Below are 26,917 nucleotides of genomic sequence, written 5' to 3' on the forward strand. Positions count from 1 at the left end.
CAGGGCAAAATTGGTTCTTCTTTAACTCAGATGGTTACTTTTACCCTCAAACAGCACTATTAATAAGCTTACTATTAACTTAAAATGAATAGCCTGTCAATGACTCCTGAGCCATTAATTTCAACTGTGAATAATGGAAATTATTGACACATGCAGGAGCCTTATCAATTTGTTTAATCTTTTAAGTCCTTTTTAAATTTAAAGTAATTTTATTAACTGAATAAAATATATAATTATTCATGTAATATATATGTATGTACATATACTATTATATGTGTCCATAATTTTTAATTAACCCTTCTCAATCCATCACAGATAAGAGAATTATTATAATACTAGAGGCCTGGTGCACGAGATTCGTGCACTGGGCCGGGGTGAGGGTGGGGGGGTGTGTGGTTCCCTCAGCCTGGCCTGCACCCTCTTGCAGTCTGGGGCTCCCAGTGGGCAGTCGGACATCCTTAGCGCTGCTGCCACTGCTGCTGCGCTCACCAATTGTGAGCCCTCGCCAGCTATGAGCACAGCTTCTGGCTGAGCTGCTTCCTCTGTGGGAGCACACTGACCACCAGGGGCAGCTCCTGTGTTGAGCGTCTGCCCCCTGGTGGTCAGCACATGTCATGATGTCATAGCCACCGGTACTTCTGCCATTAGGTCGATTTGCATATTAGCCTTTTATTAGATAGGACTACATGCCCGGTGCACAGATTCGTGCACATTGAAAGGAAATTAATTAGAAGGTGGCTGACCGGGCGGGACTGGGCAAGATGGGCCAGACACGCCCTGGAGCCAACCTCCTGTGGTCCCTCGGCCTGGCCTGGAGGGATCAGGATGAAATTGGCAGTCCAACAGCCCCTGAGGGGTCCTGGAGTGCGAGAGGGCACTCTGCGAAGTTGCTCTCTCAGCAGCTCCTGCATTGAGTGTCTGCCTCCTGGTGGTCAGTGCGTGTCATACCTACTGGTTGGTTGGCTGGTTGCTTAGCCTTTTATATATATAGATAGATGGCTTCCAAGTAGAGTTGAATTACATTAAAAAAATACTAAAATACTATAACCTGGATTAAATGGCATTAATTTGATTTTTTATCAACCACACACTTCACAATTAACCATTTTTGATACATACCTAAATAATGTATATTTGCCTTGAGAATCCAACTTGTTAATATAAAGCTGAAGCATAGCTAAACCCTTTTTCCTCTAAAATGGAAGAAATAATATTGTTACATAAGCTGAATAAAGATTAAATTTTTTATTAAAATTTCTCATTGTAACTCATTATTTAGTCCTAAAACATTTACATACCAATGTCTCATCTGGGCAAAGTGTCATTACTTTGACTAAGCCCTGAAAATAAATAAAAATTTAATTCAGATGTGAATAGACTACATTGACAGCAAAGAAACAACTGTATCATCAATGGTAGATACTAAAAATTCAAAAAAGTGAGAGTAGGAGATTTAAAAATGAAGTAAATTTTCCCCCAAGCCTATCATTCCATTGTTATATCTACAGGAAACTAAGTATAATCCATTTGGTTAAGTGAAATTGAGTGCGGTGTTGCAAAGTTGTAAATTTAGAAGCGAATGCTAATTTTCAATTATGTCTAGAGTAGCCAAAAAATGATATCAAACATGCAGAAATATAATCCATTATTAAAAATATTTAGGCTTAATATACTAACAAAAGCCATGGTTTTCTCTTTAAATAGTGGAAGAACAAGTCTCTACATCAATATCTAAGGACCTACTTGTTATGATAACAAACAGTACTAGGCAAAATTTATCACAGGAGGGAAAACTAAAATGTCTTTCTAGTAAGCAGTCAATCTATGCCTTGATGAAGTCTTGAGGACCTCAATTATTATAAAAGTAAAGGAGCTTCATTTTCCAAGGTCCCTAAAAAAACAAAGTGTTCAAGAAGAAAGTATGTTTTTCCACTAGATACTAATGCTATCAAGTATGGTAGCCACTAGCCACATATAAGTAATTTAAGTTTAAATTAATTTAAATTACATTAAATTTAAAATTCAGTTCCTTAGTCACACTAGCCACATTTCAAGTGTTCATTGTGGCTAATGGCTTTCATACTGTACCACACAGGTAATAGAATACTTTCACCATCACAGAAAGTTCTATTGCACAGCATGGCACTAAAGTTTTCAAAGGATATTGAAAAGAAGGTGGGAGAGGAATCTGAAAAGACTTTTACTTTAATTAAATTTAGAATAGGAAAGGGGTTATTTTGTAGATTAGAATCCCACATTTCACTTACCTGAGGTACAGTAAGAAAACTCTTGATTTCTAAGTATTGGTGAAGTAGACTATTGTCTTCCATTCTCAACAAACTATTCTCCAACAGATCCTAGATTAAAATATATGCATACATACATATATGGTAAAGTCAACAGCTCTATTTGTTGGCGTGACTATATAATTAAATTATGATGGGTGTAAACAAATCTTACCAGTCCTTTGGAGAAAACAGATTCTTCTGTTCTGGAAGAGAATATTAAAATTTACTGACATGATTTTCTACATTTCTTTAGAATGATTCATTTTAGGAAAAATAAACCAAAAATTGAAATTTAAAGACTTAATTATCTTAGGCTCTAGGTTCTAATTCGAACCCTGCAAGGAGTTAGAAGTTATGTTTTTGGCTCAATGACTGAACAGTTTGGAAATCTTAAGTTCATACATATAGGATGTCCCCCCCCCTCCCCAAAAGTTAATGTTATTCTATTACATTTGAAAATGGAATGTATTTTATTTTTTTTCCTTAATAATTTTTTAAAATATATTTTATTGATTTTCTTTTTTTTCAGAGAGGAGGGGAGAGGGATATAGAGAGTTAGAAACATCAAAGAGAGCAAAACATCGATCAGCTGCCTCCCGCACACTCCCCACTGGGGATGTGCCTGCAACCGAGGTACATGCCCTTGACTGGAATCGAGCCTGGGACCCTTCAGTCTGCAAGTCGATGGTCTATCCACTGAGCCAAACCAGTTCAGGCAAATTGAATGTATTTTAATAAACACTGCTTTTATAATTACTCAAAGAGTATATACATTTTTTGGGGGGAGACCCTGTATTCTCATTGTATGAATATAATAGAAACTAAGTGAAAAGAATATAAAATCTTTAAGACACAGATTTAGAGTTAATAACCACTTGTGCCAGGAGACCCTTGGAAAGTCCTGCCTTATGGGTTGAGGCTTTGGTTATTTGCCATGTTACAAATTTCCCTTCACCTGGGAAGAGATGGGATTGATAAACTGTCACTACTATGCCTGGAAGACAGTAATGAAAGGCCCTGACTGATCTCAAGAGATAATTTAAACTTGTTATAGGAAAAGAAAACAAAGGATATAAATTCTTAAACACCTGTCACTTTGTAATTTTTTAAAGAGGAAGCCTTGCTTCTTAGCATCTGAAATGAAAAAAAAGTTGTTGAATGATATCACTGTCAATAATCTAAGTTTTAACAGGTGGACTCAAGACACTTCCTTCCTTTTGATGGAGTTCAGATTGTATCCATGAAGCAAAACCATGGATTAATTACTTTTATTGACTATTCCTCCTCAGACAGAGAAGGCTACAGTGGAATAAAGGTGTTTTAATTAACCAACTTTTGAAATAAGGGAAGAAACCTCAGAAGCAGAAGATTGAAAATCCCCTTTTAAGACAATATTTTTATATTATACTGAGTTTAAAATGAAAGAGATTTTGATGTAAAACCTTTTTGATTCATTTCTGTCTCTATTGTGCATATATGCTTCATCTATATATATAAAAAAGCCATCACCCCCCTGTTGTCTGTGTCCACTAGTTAGGCTTATATGCATGCATACAAGTCCTTTGGTTGCATGAGTGGTGGGGGGAGGTAATGGGGGGTTGAGGACAAATAAGTAATACCTTAATCAATAAAGAAATTAAAATGCAAAAAAAAAAAAAAAAAAAAGCCAGTGACCGGAATGCTGTAATGACTGGAACGATCGGTCGCTATAACGCCCACTGCGGCCAGCAAACTGGCCAGATCCGGGGTGGGGCCAGTCGGCCAACCTCCTGTGGCCCCGCTCCCAATCGGCCTCTTCCACCCTGATAAAAGGAGGGGCGGCCAGCCAATACCCCCCCTCCCCGTGTCCCTTCCCCTGGCTGGCCCCGCCCCCAATCGGCCCCCCCCACCAATTAGGGGTGGGGCCAGCCAGCCAACCACCCATGGCCCCTCCCCCCAGCCACTAGCCCCCAATTGCTCCCCCACCCCATTTGGGGGCAGGGCTGGCTGGCCCACCGCCCCGCCCCCTGGCTGGCCCCATCCCAATCAGCCCCACCACCCCAGCCAGCTCCACCCCCGATCAGCCCCCTACTCTGATCAGGAGCAAGGCCGGTGGCTACCGCCCCCTTCCCCCGGCTGGTGGCATGCGACCCCCCCCACACCAGCCAGATCCCACCCATGCACGAATTCGTGCACTGGGCCTCTAGTTGTTTTATAAAATAACCAATTAATTAAGGTTTAGCAAAGAGAAGGGAGTTTCCCCTGATCTGGACAAGGACTATTTTAGTACTACTACTTAATTCTGAGATGCCATGCAAATGATCTTACCTTTGCAGAAAGACTTCAATGTGCCCCATATTAAATTGCAAAAGGTACGATGGGCTAAAATAGGGGAGAAAAAAAATATACACATGTATGTGCATATGTTTTTTAGAAATTTTACATACATACTGTTATTTAGAGATAAGGGCTTTTAAAAAAAATTTGGGTAGGAATGGGCAAGGGCAGAGCAGAAACTCCCCACCCTGGAGGTAAATCACATTAAAGTGAGATCATTAGTGTGAGTCCTAATCCAATATGACTGGTGTCCTTACAGAAAAGGGAAATGTGGAGACATGCATACAGTGAGAGTGCCATATGCACACGAAGGCAGGGGAGTGATGCATCTATCTATAAGCTACGGAACATCAAAGATCGCCAGCAAACCATAAAAGTTAGGTGAGAGGCATGGGACAGATTCTCCCTCAAAGCCCCCAGAAGGAACCAATTCTGCTCTTGATCTTGAACTTCTAGCCCCCAGAACTGTGAAATAAGTGTTTGGCATTTTAAGATATCCAGTTTGTGGTACTTTATTATGGTAGCCCTAGCAAATTAATATACATACTTAAGGCATTTTGGTGGTACAGTGTGATTGAGAGTATAGGCTCTTGGGTAAGACAGAACTATTTGAATTCTACCTTTCCCTCTATGGTATTGGGTAGTATCTTAGCATGTTTAATGAAGCCTGTTATTTTCATCTATAAAATGAGATAATGCTCTATTTCATTGGGTTACTATACAGATTAGGTAACATATATAAAGCTGTTTGCACAGTGTTTAATACATGGTGAACATGCAAGTGGCAGCATTATTGTAATATTTACACACAAATAAATCTGGGGTATAGTCATACATAAATATATAAATGTATACAAAGGAATACACCCAAGCCATGCAAGGCATATACTAATCCTTATTATGGACCTTAATGTCCAAAAGGTATATTATAAAACGAGTTTCCCGGAGCACGGATTCATGCATATTGAAAGGAAATTAATTAGAAGAAATATTTTAATATTGCTATCTGCCCTTTCTCTATAATAGAAGTGTCAACCAAATTCACGATCGACAATGACAGATCGAAACACACGTGTGCAATGGCGCCAGTGAGAGCTTTGTATGTATCGCACATGCGTAAGTCAACTTATTTATAGATATAGAACAAACTTGCTTAATTAGACCTACTTTCTGATGTAGCTGAACTTTTTCCAGCCCAGTGAAGCACCCCAACTTCTCTTTCAGGTAATTGTTAGCAACACAGCATAAATATCAACACGAAGCAAATTATTATTGTAGATAATGCAGGGAGAACAAAGGGCAAAATTTTTAACTGCAGCAGTGTTTGACTATATTCTGAAAAAACCTGAAGTCATTTTCAATGCCAACCATTTCTTACTTCTTTTCAGTCGGGCAAATTTTCTAACCTTTCTAAATCTCCTTTTTCCAGCTAATGAAAAGAAAATAGGATTCCACCAAGTCTCCTATCTACCTACTCCAGGACTTCTGTAAGGATCAAATGAGATGAGGCACGAGAAAACACTTCACAAAACATTTGGTTAAAATGTAAAATGTTTGCACCTGGCTATACAGCAAGTCGGGTTCCTGGGCTGAAGAGATTCCAAGGAGGCTAGTTGCTAGGGAGAGGAAGCGGGTGTTGCTATGTGATGTCATTACCCAGCACCCACAGTGACCTTTTCTGGGCTGGGCTGGGCTGTGGGCCGCATTTTGCACCATGGGGTCTTGGCTGCGATTAGGTGGGGCATCGCTCCAGGGTGGTGACAGGGCCTGTGTCCCACTTCGGGGAAGTCGAGTGTCTGTAGTGCTGTTTATTTTTATGTTAAAATATATTTTATTGATTTTTTTACAGAGAGGAAAGGAGAGGGATAGAGAGTTAGAAACATCGATGAGAGAGAAATATCGATTCAGCTGCCTCTTGCACACTCCCCACTGGGGATGTGCCCGCAACCAAGGTACATGCCCCTGACCGGAATCGAACCCGGGACACTTCAGTCCGCAGACCGACGCTCTGTCCACTGAGCCGAACCGGTTAGGGCAGTGCCGTTTATTTTTAAATGGCCAGTGTGTGTCATGGCAGCTCCTGCGTTGTGAGTCTGGCCCCTCGTGGTCAGTGCGCATCATAGCTACTGGTCGGATGGATGGACACTTTGCCTTTTAGACCTTATTCTTAGAGCAGTAAGAAGCCACTGAAGGGTTTTCATTAGGGACTGATAAACACCCACTCAGGATTACATCACTAATCCAGTGAAAAGATGATGCTGATTTAGACTCACCCAGAAGTAATTGGCTAGTTCCCTCTTTTATAGTCCAGGGTGGTCCCAACAGCTTCAAAACCAAGCCCAATTTAACACTTTCTCACTCTTGTCCCTATCATTCCCTTATGTTTATTTTAACATCACTCCCACCCCCTTTTCACTATTTGACTACTGGCTCTAACAGATTATAGACAGTATTACTTAAAATAAAGAGAGCTTTTGTATCTACTTCATTTAAAATGTATTAGTACACTAATAAACATATATTGGACATTAGATAAATGAGTTTGATGATATTCCCTTTAGAATACATGAATAAACCAAACACAACCTCCTACCTTAAGACCATTGGCAGCTGATCAATGCTGATGCCCTGTACAAATACTAGATATGCCAGGGAAGCCAGAGAGTCTGCGAATTGTTTGTCTTCTTCTTCTTCAAATTCAAGATAATCCCAAGTCCTCTTTTTCTTTCCATGATTAAAAATCATTTTGGGGAAAGGGTACCCAATTGCTGATAAAAAACCCTGTGAAAAGGATAAAAAAGGAAGCTATAGTAGACAGACTCTAGGGTGCTCCTCCATATTCACATGCTGTATAATACCCTCCCCTTGAGTTGCTTTTAACCAAAAGAACATGGCAAGATGCCTCCCCATGATTAGATTATCTTATATGGCAGAAGTGAGGGAATTTTTGCAGATGTAATTAAGGTCCCCAGTCAGTTGATTTTGAGGTGCTGAAAAGGGAGACTGTTCTTGTGGGCATGATTTAATCAGGTAGAAGGTTTTAAAAACAGAGTCCAGGCTCTCTTTGAATCAGAAAGTCACCACCGCTGGCTTTAAAGAACTAAGCTGCTATATTATGAGAGGGCCTATGGAGAAGGCTGTGTGACTAGGAACTACTGGCAGCAGCTAGGGGCTGGAAGTGGTCCCTGGCCAACAGCCAGCAAGAAAATAGAAACCTCAATCCTATAGTTTCAAGAAAGTAAATTTTGCCAACAACCTGCAAGAACTGAGCAGGAAGATGAAAAAGTTCTGGCGATGGATGGTGGTGATGGTTGCACAGCAATGTGAATCTACTTAATGCCACTGAACTGTATACCCCAAAATAGTTAAAACAGTAAATTTTATGTTATGTATATTTTATCACAATTTTTTAAGTGCTTCAGAGATTTTTGAAAACAATCTGGAAATGTGAGACAGACAACTAACACGAAATGACAACTAATGACTCAGATGAAGAATACTCTAGGAGCAATGCTCCACTGACACACTGTCTACCTAGACAGAGTGAGCAAGAGGAATACTGCTCAGTGGCAGCAAAGGTTGAGGAAACATTGCCGATTATCTCAGGTTCCATGGGCTCTTGTGTCATAAGAGAAAGAGAAGCATTTCTGCACGAGTGGCTAGGATTACAGTTTTATCTTCTTTTTTATTAAGGAGCGAGAGAAAAAGAGACTCAGGAAGTATAAGGTCACTCCTATGCCTCTTACACTATTCCTACTTCTGATATACCAGAAAGCACCCGACCTTCAGAATCTACCACTAACTAGCTGTGAGACACTGGATGAGTTACCTAACCTGTCTGTTTTCTTATCTAGAAAATGACATAATACCCATGTCAAATATTTACTAAGAAGCTCCACCAAAAAAGGCAAGAAAGTTAAGGTCACAATAAACTATCAATAGAAGTCAAAAGGCAATGACAAAAACAGTTAAATCAGAAGTGGTCCTTGGCCACGTATTCACTTATTTATTCAATAAATGCTTGAGTACCAGACACTGGACTAGACATAGTTGGGAATTATAAAGCCAAATAAATATTTTCCAGCTTTCAGGGAATTAGAATCTGCTGATCCCAGATGGCTCTATACTAGGTGTACCAGTTAATAATAGCGGATTTTGTAATCAAAGAAAACACAATAATTTCAAGAGAAACATCAAAAGTGCTTTATTCAAAGTAATGTCCATCGCTAGCTACACAATTCATCCATCTTTCAGGTAATTTGTGGATACCATCCCAATAGAACTTTTCTTGCTTTGAGGCAAACCATTCAGAGACCCAATTTTCCACTTCTTCATACGTTTTGAAGTGCTGTTCAGAAGGTGCGGGTGCCATTGATTGGAACAAGTGGTAACCTGAAGGAGCAAGGTCTGGTGAGTACAGTGGGTGGGTTAATACTTCCCAGGCAAGATCTTTTAACGTGTTTTTAACTGGTTTTGAAGTGTGTGATGGTGTGTCATCATGAAGCAAAATTACTTTGCTGTGTCTTCTGGCACATTCTGGTCATTTTACGATCAAAGCGTGGTTCAAATTGATTATTTGTTGTCAGTAGCGATTAGTATTAACGGTTTCACCTTGTTTTAGAAGCTCATAATACACCACACCTTCCTGATCCCACCAACACAGCATTGTCTTCTTTCCAAAGCGTTTTGGCCTTGCAATCGATGTTGATGGTTGGTTGACCTAGATCAACCCATGATTTTGTGCATTTGGAATTCTCAAAATAAATCCAATTTTCATCGCCAGTCACAATTTGAGGCAAAAAAGACTTTCTTTTGTGCTGCTGAAGCAACATTTTACTGATGACTTTTTGGTTTTCCATATGTCTTTCGTTCAGTTGATGTGGCACCCATCTTCCTTTAAAATCTTTCCCATTGCTTGTAAATGATCGGAAATCGTTTGCTGAGCAATGTTTAATCTTTCTGCAAGTTGTTTTTGAGTTTGATACACATCTTCATCCAATACTGCTTGTAATTGTTGGTCTTCAAACTTTTTCAGTTGACCTGGGTGTTCTTTGTCTTTCACCTCAAAATCATCACTTTTAAAGCGTTTAAACCAGCATTCACAAGTATCTTGAGATGGAGCATGTTCACCATAAGCTTCCTGAAGTATATGATAACTTTTTCTTCAAAATAATGAATTAAAACTTCCCGCAAATGCTTTTTTTTGGCATGAAATTCGACATTTTTAAGTGTAAAAATATCTATGTTAACATCTTCAGCAAATTTGACATACTGAAGCTTGCTGTCAATACAACAAAAATAGCATACATATCAAATTGCATATATATCAACATATGCGTAACTCCATCTATTGAAAAAAATCCGCATTATTAACTGGTAAACCTAGTGAGTCATTACAAAACACAAAAAGGAAGCATGGAAAATCATCCTCTGTCATAGAGCCTGTTATTCAGCTACCAGATGCTAAATATGTATATATACTAGAGGCCTGGTGCACAAAATTCGTGCACAGGTAGGGTCCCTAGGCCTGGCTGGCGATCAGGGCCTTCCGGCTACCAGCTGGGGCTTTCCTTTGTTTCTTGCTGCCCCCTGGTGGTCAGTGCACATGATAGCGAGCAATCAAACTCCCGGTCTCCCGGTTGAACTCATGAGGGGACACTTTGCATATTAGCCTTTTATATATATAGATAGATACTGCTGTACTGATTTTCAAAGCCATACTTTCTTGTTATAGCTATAACACAAAAAGTTTCCTGTGTTCAGATTTCAAATGTCCTCTGAATCATGAAGCTCCACTTCTTCATTCAGCCAATGCTACACATGTTTTTTCCCAGAGTATGGTTAGCCTGTTTGAACATCATCCTATGCAACCAGATTCTACATGCTGCTCTGGATATTGGGGGTCCACCTGTGTTCAAATCAGGGCCTTCATTACCTATCCACACACCATTTGATAGTCTTGCTCATCCCAAGACATACCTACCATCTACAATTTTTCCTGTCAGCTTCTGAAATTTCAGAAATGTTCCTATGCTACAGTCCAGGGGACATTCAAGCAGTTCTATATCAAAATAACTTGTACCATGAGCCCTAGCTGGTTTAGCTCAGTGGATAGAGCGTCGGCCTGCAGACTGAAGTATCCCAGTTCAATTCCAGGTCAAGGGCACTTGCCCAGGTTGCAGGCTCAATCCCCAGTAGGGTGTGCAAGAGGCAGCCAATCAATGATTCTCTCTCATCATTGATGTTTCTTTTGCTCTCTCCCTCTTTCTTCCTCTCTGAAATCAATAAAAATATATTTTAAAAAAATTGTACCAAAGGAGGGATGGCTGAGACCATCAATCTCAAGCATGTCACACTTAGCTGAGCATAGAACAGAAGGTACCTCCTCACTTCATCTTTTACCCTGACTTCACCTTCTTTCCACTGTGATCTTAGGAACTCTCCCATACCCCTCAACCTCTGCACAGGATGCTTGCTCTATCTCACTGATTTAATTGAACCTGACTGATTTCTGATAGGAGCTGCTCACACCTTACATCACACAGCTATGAAGGTAGCAATGGGGAAGGGTGGTGTGGGTAAAGGCTTAGTATTATTTTGGTTTCTCCAGTACTCTCAAGGATAAGCATATTTTTCCTCTGAGGCAGATACCATACTGCCCTTTATCTGTCCTTATCTCTGTCACATGCTGACTTCCTGTTCATTTCTCAACATTTATCAAAAACTTTGGTACCTGCTCACAATCTTTTTCTCTATCCAATTCCTGCTAGGATTCTGGAAAAGTTGAATGTTCATGCAGATAACTCTTCTAATAGGCCAGCTTTCTGGTTCTTGATTTCTAAATTTAGTGACCTTAACTTCTTCTAATCCATTTGGGCACCTAAATCCATCCTGGTGCCCACAGCAACCATTTCCGGGCTGGGCTGGGGGCCGCATTTTGCACCATGGGGTCTTGGCAGTGTTGGCTGTGATTTGGTGGGGTGTCACTCCAGGGTGGTGGCGGGGTCTGTGTCCCACTTGGGGGAAACCGAGTGTTGGTTTGTAGGCGTCGGGTCCATGGTGCCGTTTATTTTTAAATGGCCAGTGTATGTCATGGCAGCTCCTGCTTTGAGAGTCTGCCCCCTGGTGGTCAGTGCGCATCATAGCTCCCGGTTGGAGGGAAGGATGGACACTTAGCCATATATATATATATATATATATATATATATATATATATATATATATCTCCAATGGATGCTTTTCAACTCTTACTTCACAGGCTCCTTCTGCTCACTTAATAGTATAAAGTACTTTCTTCCTGAAATTCTGCTACCCCGGTTTCTGTAATATTTCTATCACCTTTTCCACTCTTCTTCCTTGGTCACTTTGGTGGGCTCATCTTAGTTGGTACTCTGCAGGGTTCAGTCCTGAACCCTTTTCTCTTTTCACAATGATCTACCCCTTTAGGTGATCTCATCTATTCTTTAAAAAAATATATATATATATATATATTTATATATTTTATTGATTTTTTTACAGAGAGGAAGGGAGAGGGATAGAGAGAAACATCGATGAGAGAGAAACATCGATCAGCTTGCCTCCTGCACACCCCCTACTGGGGATGTGCCCGCAACCAAGGTACATGCCCTTGACAGGAATCAAACCTGGGATCTTTCAGTCTGCAGGCCGACACTCTATCCACTGAGCAAAACCGGTTTCAGCTAAAAAAATATTTTTAATAATATATTTATTTAATTTAATATGTTTTTTTTAAAAAATCTCATCTACTCTTAATAAAAATTTACTCCTTAAAAACCTGCTCTCTCTGGGTATCAGATATAGATTAAGAATTATTAATCTTGTTAGGTGTCATAACAACACTGTAGTTATGTTTTTTAAAAAGTCCTTACCAATTAGAGAAGCATACTTAAAGACTCATGGATAAAATTATATAACTAGGACTTGCTATAAATTACTACAGCAAAACAAAAAGAGTAAGGATAAAACAAGATTGGCAATATGTTTGACAATAATTGTTAAAAGCTGGATGATGGGTATGTGAGGGTACACTGTTTTCTCTAATTTCTGAACTTTTTATCATTTCTATAATTAAAAAAATGTTTTTAAAGCACAAAATCCCCTTGGATCCTTGCTCTGTATTTTCTATTTCAAATATTGACAGCTTCACCTGCCCAGTTTCCCAAGCAAAAACCTTATCCATGACTCAACCTTTTTACTATTCTTCTAAATTGAATCATTGACCAAATTTTACTTATTTTACCTTCTCTTAGGTTCTCAAATCTGCCTGCTCTTATTTGTCTCCACTATTTCCATACTCGGGCTCTCATCATCTTACCTAATAATAGACAAACATGTAAATTGACCATACCTCCGCTACACCCACAACCATTCAGAGTGAGTATGCAAATTAACCCAACAAAGATGGCGGGTTAATTTGCATATGCAGGCACAGAGCGGCCAGGAGGGTCAGGATGCCTGCTATGAGGGGGTGGGGGATGGCAGAGGGAGCTGCATGAGCGGTGCTCCGGACAGAAGCGAGGACTTGCCAGCTCCCGGGCAGGCTGGGAGCAGGGACTTGCTGGCTCCCGGGCGGCTGGGAGTGAAGCCAGGGGAAGGAAGGCCTATTCTTGCACGAATATCGGGCCTCTAGTTCTTACATCACTCCAAAAAGACACCTAACTTCCAATCTTATCTCAATTAAGTACATTCTCCACTAAAGTGATGAATACAAAACACAATTTAATTACATCATTCCCAGGCTTAATAACCTTTAACTGTTTCCAACTTCCACAGCCATCTCTCAAAATTGGGCACATATATATGATGGTTTTTATACTGTATCCAGGAGACTATATTGTAGTCTAGCATGGGCAACAATGAAGAGGCTCCGTACTCTTATGTGCTCCTGGGAAAATCCCTCCCCGCCCCCTCCTCATTACTGATAACCTCCTCACTACTATCTTGACACCAGCATTCACCCCACTGAAGTATACATCCCTATTTATATCAGACACCAAATCATCACTCATCCTCAGAATCTAGTTACCCTAAAATTCTGGCATTTCCTCTTCTGACTTTTTCTCTTAAGCCCCCTCAAATTTCTCAAATTTCAGATATCCTTTAATTATGGCCTGTGGAACTCACTATCATTAGCAAAATTCATTCTTCTATAAATGATCTCTCACCTCCTCTGCTCTAAATGAAATCTAGTTCTCTGAAAACACCTGTTTTCTCTGAAACCCTCTCAAAGGGTTATTTTTATCATCCATATTCATTGTACCACTGAGCCTAAAATAAAAATATCTGTTCTCATTGCTGCTTCTAGATCATTCTCTCTCCTCTCTAAAATTCTCTCAGCTCTGAAACGCACTGCATGTGAATATATCACCTCTACTCTTCTTTGCTGCAGTCACTAGCGGACCCAAAGGTCACTCCATTAACTGGCTTTCTGACATTACACACTCCAATGGTCTTATCCAAACATTATTGTTAGTAAATAACCTTTCCAAAATATTAATTTCAAGCATCCTGTTCTTTAACCACTGATATTTTTAAGCTCACTCCTTTTAGTAACCTAAGTTCAACATCTTGTGAACTACATCAGGACCTACAATTTAGTGATCCTATCATATTTTCACTGCCTCTCACTTTTAGTTTGTCCTAGTTTCCCTACTTAGCTTAAATCCTTTGCATACATGCTCAATGCTCTTGCCCCTCCTTGATTTGTAGAACTCAATAGTTCTCAATACCCCAACCTAATTAAATCCAACTTTCCTCCTACACTGCACCTGTATTTGTGCAGATGAACATGGTAAAGAAAACTAACAGCCACAATTAAAGCTCTAACTTGAAATTCATGACTATCTTAAGTACATATTTTTCTATACTTCAGATTAGTTCCCTAATACAGAATCTCAGAACATTTTAAAATACTGTTTATGCATAAAGATGAGTTGCTTTTAAAATAAAATTTACTCATTTCTCTATTTTGAAAATATTTATCATGAGCCTTAAAAGTGAGGATATTCTTTGACATAGAAGTTCTACTTCTAGGAATTTATTTTAACAATTAAAGAGATATGCAAAAAAGCCACACCCCCCAAAAAAATATGCAAAGATCTGGTTGCAAAAATTCTTACCACAGACTTAGTTAAAAAAAGAAAGTTGGACTATTTTATTTTATTTTAATTGATTTCAGAGGAAAGGGAGAGAAAGATAAAAACATCAATGATGAGAGAATCATTGATCAGCTGCCTCCTGCATGCCCCCTACTGGGGATTGAGCCCATAACCCGGGCATGTGACCTGAATGGGAATCAAATTGTGACCTCTGGGTTCATAGGTTGACGCCCAACCACTGACCCATGCCTGTTGGGCTGGAGTATTTTATAATAACCAAAAAATTTTCAAAAATCTACATGTTGTACTACATGGCCCAGGTTAAATATGTTATGCTAAATCCATACCATGGAATACTATTAAACCAATGGGAAAATAATCATAATATGCTAAAAGAAACAAAGTAATTACAAAAGAGTACGTATAATATGATAGAATTTTTAAAAACATTATATATTATGTAAGTGCTTATTTGCTTATGACTATAAAAACCAAAAAGAAGTCTGGAAAGTATTAACCTATATATATAAAAGCCAAGTGCCCAGTACGCTGGAACAACTGGAACGAATGGTTGCTATGACGTACACTGCAGCAGGCCAACCAGCCCAATCAGGGGGTGGCCCCTCCCCCCAGCTGGATTGGGGGCGGGGCTAGCTGGCCAACCGCTGGAGGTCCCTTCCCCCAGCTGGCCCTGCCCCTGATTGGGCCCTGATCAGGGGCGGAGCCGGCGGCCAACCTCCCACAGCCCTTTCCCCCAGCTGACCTCCCATGGCCCCTCCCCCAGCTGGCCTGGCCCCGATAGGCCCCCTGCACCCCGAACGGGGGCGAGACCAGATGGCCAATCTTCTGCATGCCCCCTCCCCTTGCCAGCCTGATAGATCCCCATTGGGGTTGGCCGGCCTGACCCCACCCGTGCACGAATTCGTGCACCAGGACTCTAGTATTATTTACATATGAGTAATGACATTATTTTTTTTTTCTTGAAAATATATTTTATTGATATTTCACAGAGAGGAAGGGAGAGGGATAGAGAGCTAGAAACATCGATGAGAGAGAAACATCGATCAGCTGCCTCCTGCACACCTCCCACTGAGGATGTGCCCGCAACCAAGGTACATGCCCTTGACCGGAATCGAACCCGGGACCCTTCAGTCCGCAGGCCGACGCTCTATCCACTGAGCCAAACCGGTTTTGGCAGTGATGACATTATTGTTATCTATTTTCATTTTGTTTAACTGTGTTCCACAAAAAAATACATATTACTAATAAATATATTAACTTACATGCTCAGGTAAGGTACATGAGTATACAGCAGGATGACATTCTAGATTATAGAATATTTTATAACAGATTAAGTTAGCTGTACTTACTATTATTTCAGATGCAAAAGACCTTAAAGGATCATTTTCAGCTTCTTCAGACTGCTCAAGAAATTGTGCTGTCAGCAAGGGGCATTTCAAGCTTTTGAAACAACTAAGGTATAAGAAATGGGTAACTATGAATATAGCACTTCCTAAGTATAAAATACCTACTTTGATAAACATATCTAAGTTAATTTAACATGAAAAATAACATACGCACCAACAACTCAATGACTTGTCAAACTGGTGATGTAAGATCCTTCTTTCTAGTAATGGGAAGAGCATGAGAAAACCAGACTCAATGTGATAGGATTCAGTTCTGTGTCTGGACCATACCAATGGATACTGAATGTTTGTCTGAGGACCAATGCTAGTCCATGATGCAGTTTTTGTTAGCTCAAGGGAAAACCGGGACAATGTAGTAATGTTTTATAAAGTTGTATTTATTTAAAAAAAAAAAAAAACTATTCTGTGATAAAGCCTTCCCTATTTCTTTAGTCAAAATACCTTTTCTCTCATGAAATAATGGGTTTCATAAATAGTAAATACATTTTAATGTCCTAACCTGACAGAGTAGAAAGCTAACAGTAGTTTTAGTCTCTTAAATTTTAAAAATAAAATTATTGGTCCAGGTAATTCAATAATCTAGTTCAGCACTGTCCAACAGTAATAGAATGCAAGCCTCATATATAACTTAAAATATTTTAGCAGTCACATTAAAAAAGTAGTAAGAAACAAGAGAAATTAATTTTAATAATTTATCTCATTAACCAAATATATCTGAACTTTATCATTTCAACATGCTATCAGTATAAAAATTATTGAGGTATTCCAGTATTATTTTATAACAAGTATTTGAAATCCAAGTATATTTTACATTTACAGCACATCATAATTTGGATTAGCCATATGTCAAGTGCTTGAAAGCCATATGAACAGTGCATCATTAGTCTATAATATCCCCAGAGTGAATGCTCCACACTGTTTTTGCAGTCAAGTTAGATGTTAAATTGTCTGGTGCTTCCTCTGCTTTCAAAGGGAGAGTTAAAACAAAATTTCCCCAAAGCAGACCAGCTCCTTCGAGCTGCGTCTCTCTATTTTCCAAGCTCCTATTATTCACTTACTCTGATGAGTAAAAGCAATTTATAAAATATAAAGCAAATGAAATAAATGGATTTTGGTTTTTAATTTAAAAAAATATCAATGCCTCATTAAATGCCCATGTTATATCAACTGAACCCTATATTCTTTGAAAATTCAAATTTTGAAACTAGGTTTATATTTCCATTGCAAACAAATAAAACAAAGAAACATAAGATAACTGAAGTCCATTGTGAAATGTTCTTAAAAATATACTTACAATTTCAGTAATTCATCCTTTAACCTTTGATTTCCCAGTGAGTTTTCTTTGTCATTAGTGACTTCTTTCACAAAAGGCTTTGTGAACTCTATTAAGGCCTTGCAGCACTGACAAAGGCCATAGTCATCTGCTTGTATTTGTTCTTTTGAGTACGGAACAGGAAGAAGAGATAGCTGACTCCAAATGGTAGACAATGCTAATCCAACTGAATATGACTTGTTGCTATGAAGTTTCTGTATCACTAAAACAGAGACCAAGTTGTTACTTGAGGTAGCCTCATCAAGCACACTGAACATGGGACAAGTCCAGTTAATGTAGATTTATAACACTTTTTTTTCCCATACTTTAACAAGTCTGGAATCAGAATGACATGATAGCTTAATTGGCAGTGTTTTTATTCCCTTTCTTTGTGATGCATAAAATAATGGAGCATGTTACAATTATGGCACTTTACAACAGATGCCATGAAATCTTACTTAGGTATGTTTACAACAGGTTCCATACTTAAGCCAGAAACACATTTCTCCATATATTTTGGCTGTTGTAAGTATAAAATAAGTGAAAGTGTTTTGTAAACTATAAGACACTGTAAAAATGGGAGACTGAATATTTCTAGAATACTGAATATTTCAAGTGGTATAAAGCTGCTACGCATTCACATTTAAAACAAATTTACTCTAATTTCTTATTCTGGGCCCTTCCATCAGACTCTGAAATTATATGCAGGTCATAAAATTAAAAAGCAGTCTCTTTCCAGGGATAAATTCTGTCTGCCTTTGCCAAGCCTTACTTACCATACTGTTACGACACTTAGCCATGAAGCCTTTTCTTTCCACACCTGTAGTTTCATTCTTCATAGTACTCTTGCCGTTCTCAACCCTAACCTCCCAATGCCGAGTGAGCAATGCCCTGCTTGATATTGTTCTTAACCAACATACTATCACAATGCTATTAGACTGAGCACTGTAGACACCACAGAGGCAATCTTTTAAATATGTTTAGAGAAAATTTTAGAATGTAATTTGCAGATAGGAAGGTTAGACAAAAAGCTTTAAGTTACAACACAGTACATGAAAACCAGCATGCCTGTCAACAAAATATTTACTGGGTACCCACTCTGAGTCAGGTATTGTTATCTTTCTATGAGCAGTTGGATTCCACTTGGCATTGCTATGACTAGTTTAAGCAGAGTATTCAATAATTAGTCATAAACTTTACTTTGGTATACTGTGCCGGAAGCCAATTCCAGCATGTCAGCAGGGCTGAATCATCTGGAAATAGCTGAGGGCATTTCCCCAAACCTGAAAAGGATGCATAAATTGATTGCTTGCTGCCAGACAGCTAAGGGCATCTTAATCTACATATTATTGCCTCCTCCTGGCCAAACACCTGAACAGCCGAAGGTAATTCTAAACCTCATAATCTGACAATGGATTCTGTATACCAAACCCTGGCCTTTGAAGTGTATTATCTACTTTGCCTTAGGACAATTTGTGTTAATAAAAAGCAAGGGGTCCTGAGACAAGGGGAACTTAGATCCTTTAGCTAAGACTGCTCTGGCTCCCCCAAATGCCTTCCAAAATTATGTTTCATCTCTGGACTCTTATTTAATTTACACACAGCGCTTCTCCGGATTCCTGAACCCTTCTATATGCTGGATCAAGACCCCTGGCATTAAATGGCGCTCGAGACAAGGAAGGAAATTTGGAGAAGAATTTACCTGAGCAGATAAAATAGCACCATTAATGGTGGAAAGATTAACTGTGCGTAAAGCCCATGTCAGCTTCGGAAGCCCGCAGATCCGTAAGTGTGTGGGTGATACTTTTTGTTTAAGTCAGATTATAATGGGGAAGAATTCAGTTAAAAGGCAAAATTCATCTTTAATGTGGCTTCTTGTTCAAATCATAAAATACCTAATTTCTTTGAGGATCGAAGATTTGTAATTTCTAAAAAACTGCTGGATCCTCAGCTTCTGATCTCAAAAGTGGCTGGAGAGGGCGGAGCTATCAGCTCTGCCACAAAAATATTCCCTTATGCATTAAGAACTATAGAAGACCACGATGGGAAAAGCAAAATTTGGCAAAAATAACTCTAAGGGCTAGTCATTACTTTGGAAAGCGAAATAAAAAAAAATTTAAAATCGGTCTTTATCTATTAAGCATCCCTTTAATTGGCAAAAGAACTGTGGCAGAATTAGTTGTTGAATTTTCCCCCAAAGCAAGTAGGATGTGGGGGAAGGGAGACACGTGGTGATCCTGTAATATGGATGCCCACTTCCTGAGTATGCTAATTTAAAAAGTTTCCTTCTCGCCATGAAAAGTTTTACAAAATTTAGAAATGTGTCTGGGATTTCTGTGCCCATAAAGATAGAAGCTAGCTTAAAACAAATGCACACAACTGTCCGATTTTTGGACTTTAGATAGGTTTTGAGCTAAACTTAACTCTCTGCGATGGTACAGAATCAAACCCAAAATGCTCTTTCTCAAGAGAAAGATGGCGGAGATGACCAAAAGATTTCCATAATAAAAAGTAGTTTATTTAAATAATAATGGACCACATTCAAAAGTTAACATTAAAGCTGCCAAGAAAATCAGTAAAATAGTTTCTGTTAAAAAATTTGCCAAAGAAAATGCCTTAAAATAATTATAATTAGATTTAAATCTCGAAAAATTGTTGAACCATAGATGAAAAAATATATTAATTATAAAAATCTAAGTAGCCCAGGTGAAGACTGGCTACGCCCTTTGATAATTAAGAAGGCTGGTTTCCCAAGGCAATCTCTAAAGAAAAAATGTGGCTCTCTTAAAATTTCCCGCCCAGTGGCAAGTAACCGGCAGGAAGAATATAGCAATTTTGCATTTGAATAGCTACAAGTTTGCTTCTTGACTTCCCTGAACAGAAAAAATATGGTCATTTTAAAGTCAAGCGGCTAGGCCCTTGCCAACCAAAAACAGTTTTTCCCGTGGCAGCAACCTCTTAAGGAAAAATGTGGTCATTTTAAATTAGGCAGCTAGGCCAAAGTTTACCGCCTGCAGCAATCTCTAAGAAAAGAATGTGGCCAATTTACATCAAAATAGACCAAGGTAGGCCAGATCTGTTTTGCCAGCCTCAAACATGGTTTCCCAGAGCTGCTGGCAACTTAAAACTTTAAAGTTTACTGAATCAAATGATAAAAACTTGTTCAATAATCTGAATTTGCCTCATAAAAAATCTAGAGGATAGTCTTAAATCTATTGATTAAATATGTCTTGTACTTTTGAAATTTATTCTTAAAAAATAAAGGTATTACTAATCTGAGTAATGCTAAATATTTGACTTGCCAGCTCTAAAAGTTTAAGGTTCAAATTAAATTAGGAGAAATTATATAGTTGTGGTAACTAAATTCCTACAAGTATAGAAATTTATTTTTGAAAAAATAATTTTTGTGTTTTCTCTGAATTAGGAAAACAAAATATGTTGCTTATTGGTCTAATTTAAAAAGGATTAATTCTGTGATCTCAACCAAATTTTTAATACAAAAACCAGTTAAAATTTGACATTCTTTAAGATAATCATAAAAAGTATATAATCTTTAAATTATATATATCTACACTAATAAAAGAGAAATATGTAAATTGACTGTACCTCCGCAACGCCCACCAGCCAACCAGGAGGGAATATGCAAATTAACACGACAAAGATGGTAACGGCCCCGCCCCCCCAGCCGCTCCAGGTGTGGAGTGGCCAGGAAGGGCAGGATGCCTGCTATGAGAGGGAAGGCGGGGGGGCAGAGGGAGTTACAGGAGCCTCGCTCTGGCCAGAGCAAAGCGAAGACTCCTGTAACTCCCTCTGCCCCCCCGCCTTCCCTCTCATAGCAGGCATCCTTTGTCGTGTTAATTTGCATATTCCCTCCTGGTTGGCTGGTCTGTCAGCAAAGCCTGCAGACTCTGGCCGGAGTTAGCGAAAGTGGAAGGTGGCGGCCAGAGCGAAGGCCTGGGTCCCGCGTGCCAGGGGAAAACCGGTGCAGGCAGCCAGGTGAAGGAAATCCTATTGCATGAATCTTCGCACAACGGACCTCCAGGATATATATATTTGATGGTCTTTCCAAGTTAAATTTCAAAGCTATAACCGAGGGATCCTTTTGGAACATTTCACAGGCCCTGAAATGATTTCAAAGAATTTGTTCTCTCTTCTTAAAAGAAATATTTTGAATTTAGCCAATCTAATATACTTGAAATCACGTGAAAAACTTTATCAAATAAAAATTAATAACTATATTTTACTTATATACATATATTTTAAATGTTATGAAGGTTTTGGCCTCGTAGAAGGGCAAAATAAAGTAACAATATATTTCTTAAATACAGTCAAATTTTTCAGCAATGGAAATTTAAAAGACAAAAGCTCTAGCCTCCTGCATTTTAAATAGGCTGGAGGTGGGGCAGCGTTTGTGCCTTGTGAATCAGATGTATAAGTTTAATAAATTTACTTGCTTTGATTTTTAATAAAGATACCTACTTAAATTTCTTAATAAATTAGCTTTTTAAAATATAATCAAGGTCTCATATAAATTAAGTTATATGAGAAGCCAATATTTTTGTAAGCAATTTGATCCTAGTGAAGTCTTCTAAGAAAGTTACTGAGACCTCCCATAATTCCTTTGTATATGCAAATAAGCCAAAGGGGATACTCTTTAAAAATATAATTCTAAGCTTAATAAAAAGGAGAAATTGGAAAAATTTGAAATCTCTTCCACTAATATTTACAGGGTAAACTAAAGATTGTTGTTAAAGTACTAATCTGACAATAAATAGTAGTCACCATAAACGTAAGGGGAGTCATTTAATGTGACTACATAGCCTAGCAGTATTAGTAAATATCCAAAAAGCAACCATATTTGTTACATTTGTTGTTTGCTGTAAAAAAGAAAGAGAAAAACTCTTAAAAGAAACTCTCTAAATGCAGCCTAAGAAATTGTTGTGAAAGAGAATAAAAAAAGATTTCCTTCTAGTGTCTGGAAAACTGTAATTAAAAGTCAATATATTAGGCCTCAAAAAGAAAAGTAGTTTGTATTTTTGTCTCCCAAAACAAAGTTTATATAAAGTTACTCAAAGATCAATAGCAGAAATTTAATTAATTTCATTTACTGTCCATAACCTAGGACAAGTAAAGTTAAAAAATTAACCTTATTTCAGATTGATTTAAATTGGCTAATTGAAATAAGTGAATATTCAAAAGAACTTTGTTGTACTGGACAGGAAACTGTTCCTGAAGCATTAACTAATTTTTTATTGATGGTTCATCTCATGGTAAAGACTGCTTAACATGCAATGAATTCAGAGCAGTCATATTTCTTTACAGAAAATTAAAAAAAAAATTATCAAGACTGCATTGTAAGATTTCCAAAAGCCTCCTAATAAAAAAGGGGGGATAGTGGTAAAATATCCTGTAAGTAAATTACATCAAGCCTTAATTGCTTTAAATTTTTTACTTTGAAAATTAATTTTCACTTGTAATGCTGATAGCAAGACACCCATGAAGACACACATGGTGTCAAAATAAGCCAAAGGAAAATCATTTGGGCAAAAATAAAAAGGATCCCAAGTCTAATTTATAGAAAAGATTCCTTTATTAACCTTTGGTCGAGAATATGTTTGTATATTTCCAGAAAACTCCTTCAAGCCCTTGTGGATTCCTGCAACAACGAATCCCAGAGAGAAACTGACCAGATTGCTCCAACCACAGAATAGCAGTGGCCCCCAAGACAAGAGGAGGAACAGTCCAGAGATGGGAGATGGTGAAGACACCTTGCCATACTAGCAGTCAGCAGCTGTGCGTCACTGCAGGTTGCCCAGGACCAAACCAGGAAAGGTCAGATCCTGCATTGCCACCATTTGCCCACCATCCAGAACTAGAATATCATTGCTGGCATGTACACATAAGGAACTGTTGGACATTGAAATTGGGACTCAAAGAACTGTTGTCCCAGAAAGAAATTGACTACAGACTGATTCCTTTAACGCCTGGCAACAATTTAAAGGGACATGATAGAACTCTATCCTTTCCATTGAATTTAAAAATCTTAAAACATACATTCTTGTTAAATTTATAAAATCAAAAAGGGTGAGATGCCAGAAGCCAATTCCAGCATGTCAGCAGGGCTGAATCATCTGGAAATAGCTGAGGGCATTTCCCCAAACCTGAAAAGGATGCATAAATTGATTGCTTGCTGCCAGACAGCTAAGGGCATCTTAATCTACATGTTATTGCCTCCTCCTGGCCAAACACCTGAACAGCCGAAGGTAATTCTTCTAAACCTCATAATCTGACAATGGATTCTGTATACCAAACCCTGGCCTTTGAAGTGTATATCTACTTTGCCTTAGGACAATTTGTGTTAATAAAAAGCAAGAGGTCCTGAGACAAGGGGAACTTAGTTCCTTTAGCTAAGTCTTCTCTGGCCCCCCAAAATTGTTTCGTCTCTGGACTCTTATTTAATTTACACACAGCGCTTCTCTGGATTCCTGAACCCTTCCATATGCTGGATCAAGACCCCCGGCAATACTGACATTTTGGAATAACATCAAGGCACTTACACAGAAAATAAAAAACACTTAGATATCAAAATACTCATTACCTGTTTGTAATGGCTGAAGTAAAAGAAGAATAATTTGGGATATCTGTTTTCCAGAGGGCTCTTCAATCAGTTCAAGCAAACCCAACAATAATTCCTTTGGATTACATAACTATAAAAATATTCACAATTGAACCTGTTTAATACAAGTTGTATTTAAAGCCACATGATTACTATTTTTAAAAGAAGGCATATACTGAGAAAATCTGATTATTTTTTGCTTAACAGTAAAACACCTCATATATCTGTTAAAAAAATACAACAGAAAACCGAATCTGTGATTATCAATTCAATATAAAACAAGAAGTCAAAAGTTAAAGGGTCTGTAACAGACAACTACAATTTGGAGACTTAAATTCCTTGTCAAAGGAAAAGGTAAAGGAATGTGAAGGGAGTCTGATCACCAGAGCTTTTCCTTTGAGTTTTGCCTGTCTACTCTGAAGGTGCATCCAGAGCTCCCAGAGGGTGGATCTATTTTTATCTCACATTGTCATGGTATTTAAATAAATGCAGTCTCTTTTGTCCTTTCTGAGCATAGCTGTATCTTATGACCTCACTTGCTTTGTGTTTTATTTTTTTTAATATATTTTATTGATATTTTACAGAGAGGAAGGGAGAGGGATAGAGAGCCAGAAACATCGATGAGAGAGAAACATCGATCAGCTGCCTCCTGCACACCTCCCACTGGGGATGTGCCCGCAACCAAGGTACATGCCCTTGACCGGAATCGAACCCGGGACCCTTCAGTCCGCAGGCCGACGCTCTATCCACTGAGTCAAACCGGTTTCGGCAAAGAGCCTTTTTAGTTAATAAGTTAATATGTAGATGGAGTTCCCTCTTTCCAGGTATATATTTTTATTTATTTGCACTGATCTCAAAGTAGATTCTTATAATGTCATTTTTCTCAGAATTTTTCTTTCTTGATCAGCATTTTTTACTTATAATTCTAAACTTTTTAGAGCTGCTTTCTAAAGTTGTCAGTCATAACTAATCTACTCCCTATTCCTATTTTCACTGTGATTGTGTTTTTCATATTCTTTTAGGGAACATATCACAGAGCAAAGACTGAAATTTGAATCTAGTTCCAATGTTGCCAAATGATCAGTGTGGCCTGGAACTACCTCTCTAAGCTTTGAGTTCCACATCTATACAATAAATTACTTATTAAAAATAGAGCTTCTTAGGTCTCTTCTTGGAGATTCTAAATTGAAGGTTAGATACTTCTTATATCCAGAAAATTTGGGGAAACTGAAATGGATCTGTCCATCCAATCAATAAGGTTGCACCTTTCTTCACAGTTCCCTCCTATATTTTCATCAACTAAAAGCTTTCTCACCAAAAACAAAACAAGTATTAAACAGTAAATAAAATTATAAAATACTGATGCGTATTGTGACAGAAAACGCAGTTTTGTTAACTTACCTTTACCAATAAATCAAGCAGCAGAAAATATTTTCTTTTATCATCTTCCTTATTATTCCATAAAAGGCATCGAACAACAGGACCAACAAGATTCCAGCCCATATTCTTGATGATGACCTGTAATAACATGTTCAGAGTAAAGCAAATACTACCATCTACAGGATGCTCACGGTGAGCTTTCTTTGGCTAAGTGGGTAAAGTGTTAGCCCACAGACTGAGGGTCCCAGGTTCGATTCTGATCAAGGGCACATGCCCAGGTTGCCTTTCTTATCATTGATGTTTCTGTCTCTCTCTCCTCTCCCTTCCTCTCTGAAATCAATAGAAATGTATTTTTTAAAAAAGCTTTCTTAAATTGGAGGAATTTAGAATTTCTTCTAAGTAGAAAAGATGAAGCAAGCAAATCCTATGTTTCACCACTGAATTCCTAGGGTTGGCTGCTAACAGATAATCAATATTTTAAAACTTTCACAGAGAAAAGGCAGACGAACTTTTAATTAGGTAAGTTGGTTTTTCCCAAGATTTAAATAAGTCCTCTATTTCCAACAAGAGAATTCATTAGCTTAATATGAGCAAGTACTTAATTTTCATGGAGAATTTTACTCCCTTACCATAAAGAAATCTAGCCAATGATCACAAACCTCTTAAAGTTCCCTGGACAATCTCTAAATATATTATAATCATGCAACTTATGTAAAAGGAGAGGATGCCATTTCATTAATTTTCTCTCCTATATACATAGTGCTTCTATTTTCAAAGATATTTCAGAATGCTTACCACACAAGTTAAAGTATACCTTCATAATTAGTGGTTCACATTCATTATAAAAATCACTGATTTTCAAAACTATCAACAATATATTCCACTTCTCTGGCCGGCATAATACTTCAACTCATCAATATTTATCAAGCATGTACTATGTCAGGTCCCTAGAATATTCTATGTGCTAGAACTAAAGCAAGGAACACATCAGTTAAGATCTCTCCTCAGAGTTTACATTCTAGTTCATTTGTAAAAAAAAAATAAGTATCTAGAAAGAGGACAAATAGGTACAATAATACCCCCTCTGTCACCTTAACCTTATAAGGTAATATCAGTAGAGTATAAGGTATAGCAGGAGAATAGTCACTTCCATCTGGGGAAGGCAAGAGAGGTTTCCCAGAAGAGGCAATGGCTAAGCTAAGGCTTGTTAGAGAAACAGAGAAGTCTAAATAGGTGGGAAATACATTAAAGGCTCTGCAAAGGCAATGTGTAAAGGTGTAAGACTTAACATGTCCTAGAGAACAAGTGACTATCAGGGGTGGGCCAACTTTTTGACTCGAGGGCCACAATGGGTTCTTAAACTGGACCGGAGGGCCGGAACAAAAGCATGGATGGAGTGTTTGTGTGAACTAATATAAATTCAAAGTAAAGGAGCGGAGGGGAGAGCAAGAGAACCGGAC

At 38.3% G+C, this 26,917-nt stretch overlaps 1 protein-coding gene across 1 annotated transcript in view; it reads right to left on the reverse strand.

Moving 5' to 3' along the window:
- The window catches only part of GLMN (glomulin, FKBP associated protein), a 56,590-nt gene that overhangs the window by 22,074 nt on the left and 7,599 nt on the right, over positions 1–26,917 (reverse strand). The window contains exons 4-13 of the mRNA XM_080655481.1: positions 25,479–25,595; positions 24,060–24,168; positions 17,444–17,684; positions 16,093–16,195; positions 7,198–7,385; positions 4,596–4,649; positions 2,461–2,491; positions 2,268–2,357; positions 1,299–1,340; positions 1,120–1,193 (exon numbers count right to left, since the gene is read on the reverse strand). Of these exons, the coding sequence (XP_080511607.1) occupies positions 1,120–1,193; positions 1,299–1,340; positions 2,268–2,357; positions 2,461–2,491; positions 4,596–4,649; positions 7,198–7,385; positions 16,093–16,195; positions 17,444–17,684; positions 24,060–24,168; positions 25,479–25,595 (1,049 nt within the window). The remainder of the gene's footprint in view (positions 1–1,119; positions 1,194–1,298; positions 1,341–2,267; positions 2,358–2,460; positions 2,492–4,595; positions 4,650–7,197; positions 7,386–16,092; positions 16,196–17,443; positions 17,685–24,059; positions 24,169–25,478; positions 25,596–26,917) is intronic.

The sequence above is a fragment of the Plecotus auritus genome (assembly GCF_963455305.1).
Source record: "Plecotus auritus genome assembly, chromosome: 2".
Classification (NCBI taxonomy): domain Eukaryota; kingdom Metazoa; phylum Chordata; class Mammalia; order Chiroptera; family Vespertilionidae; genus Plecotus; species Plecotus auritus.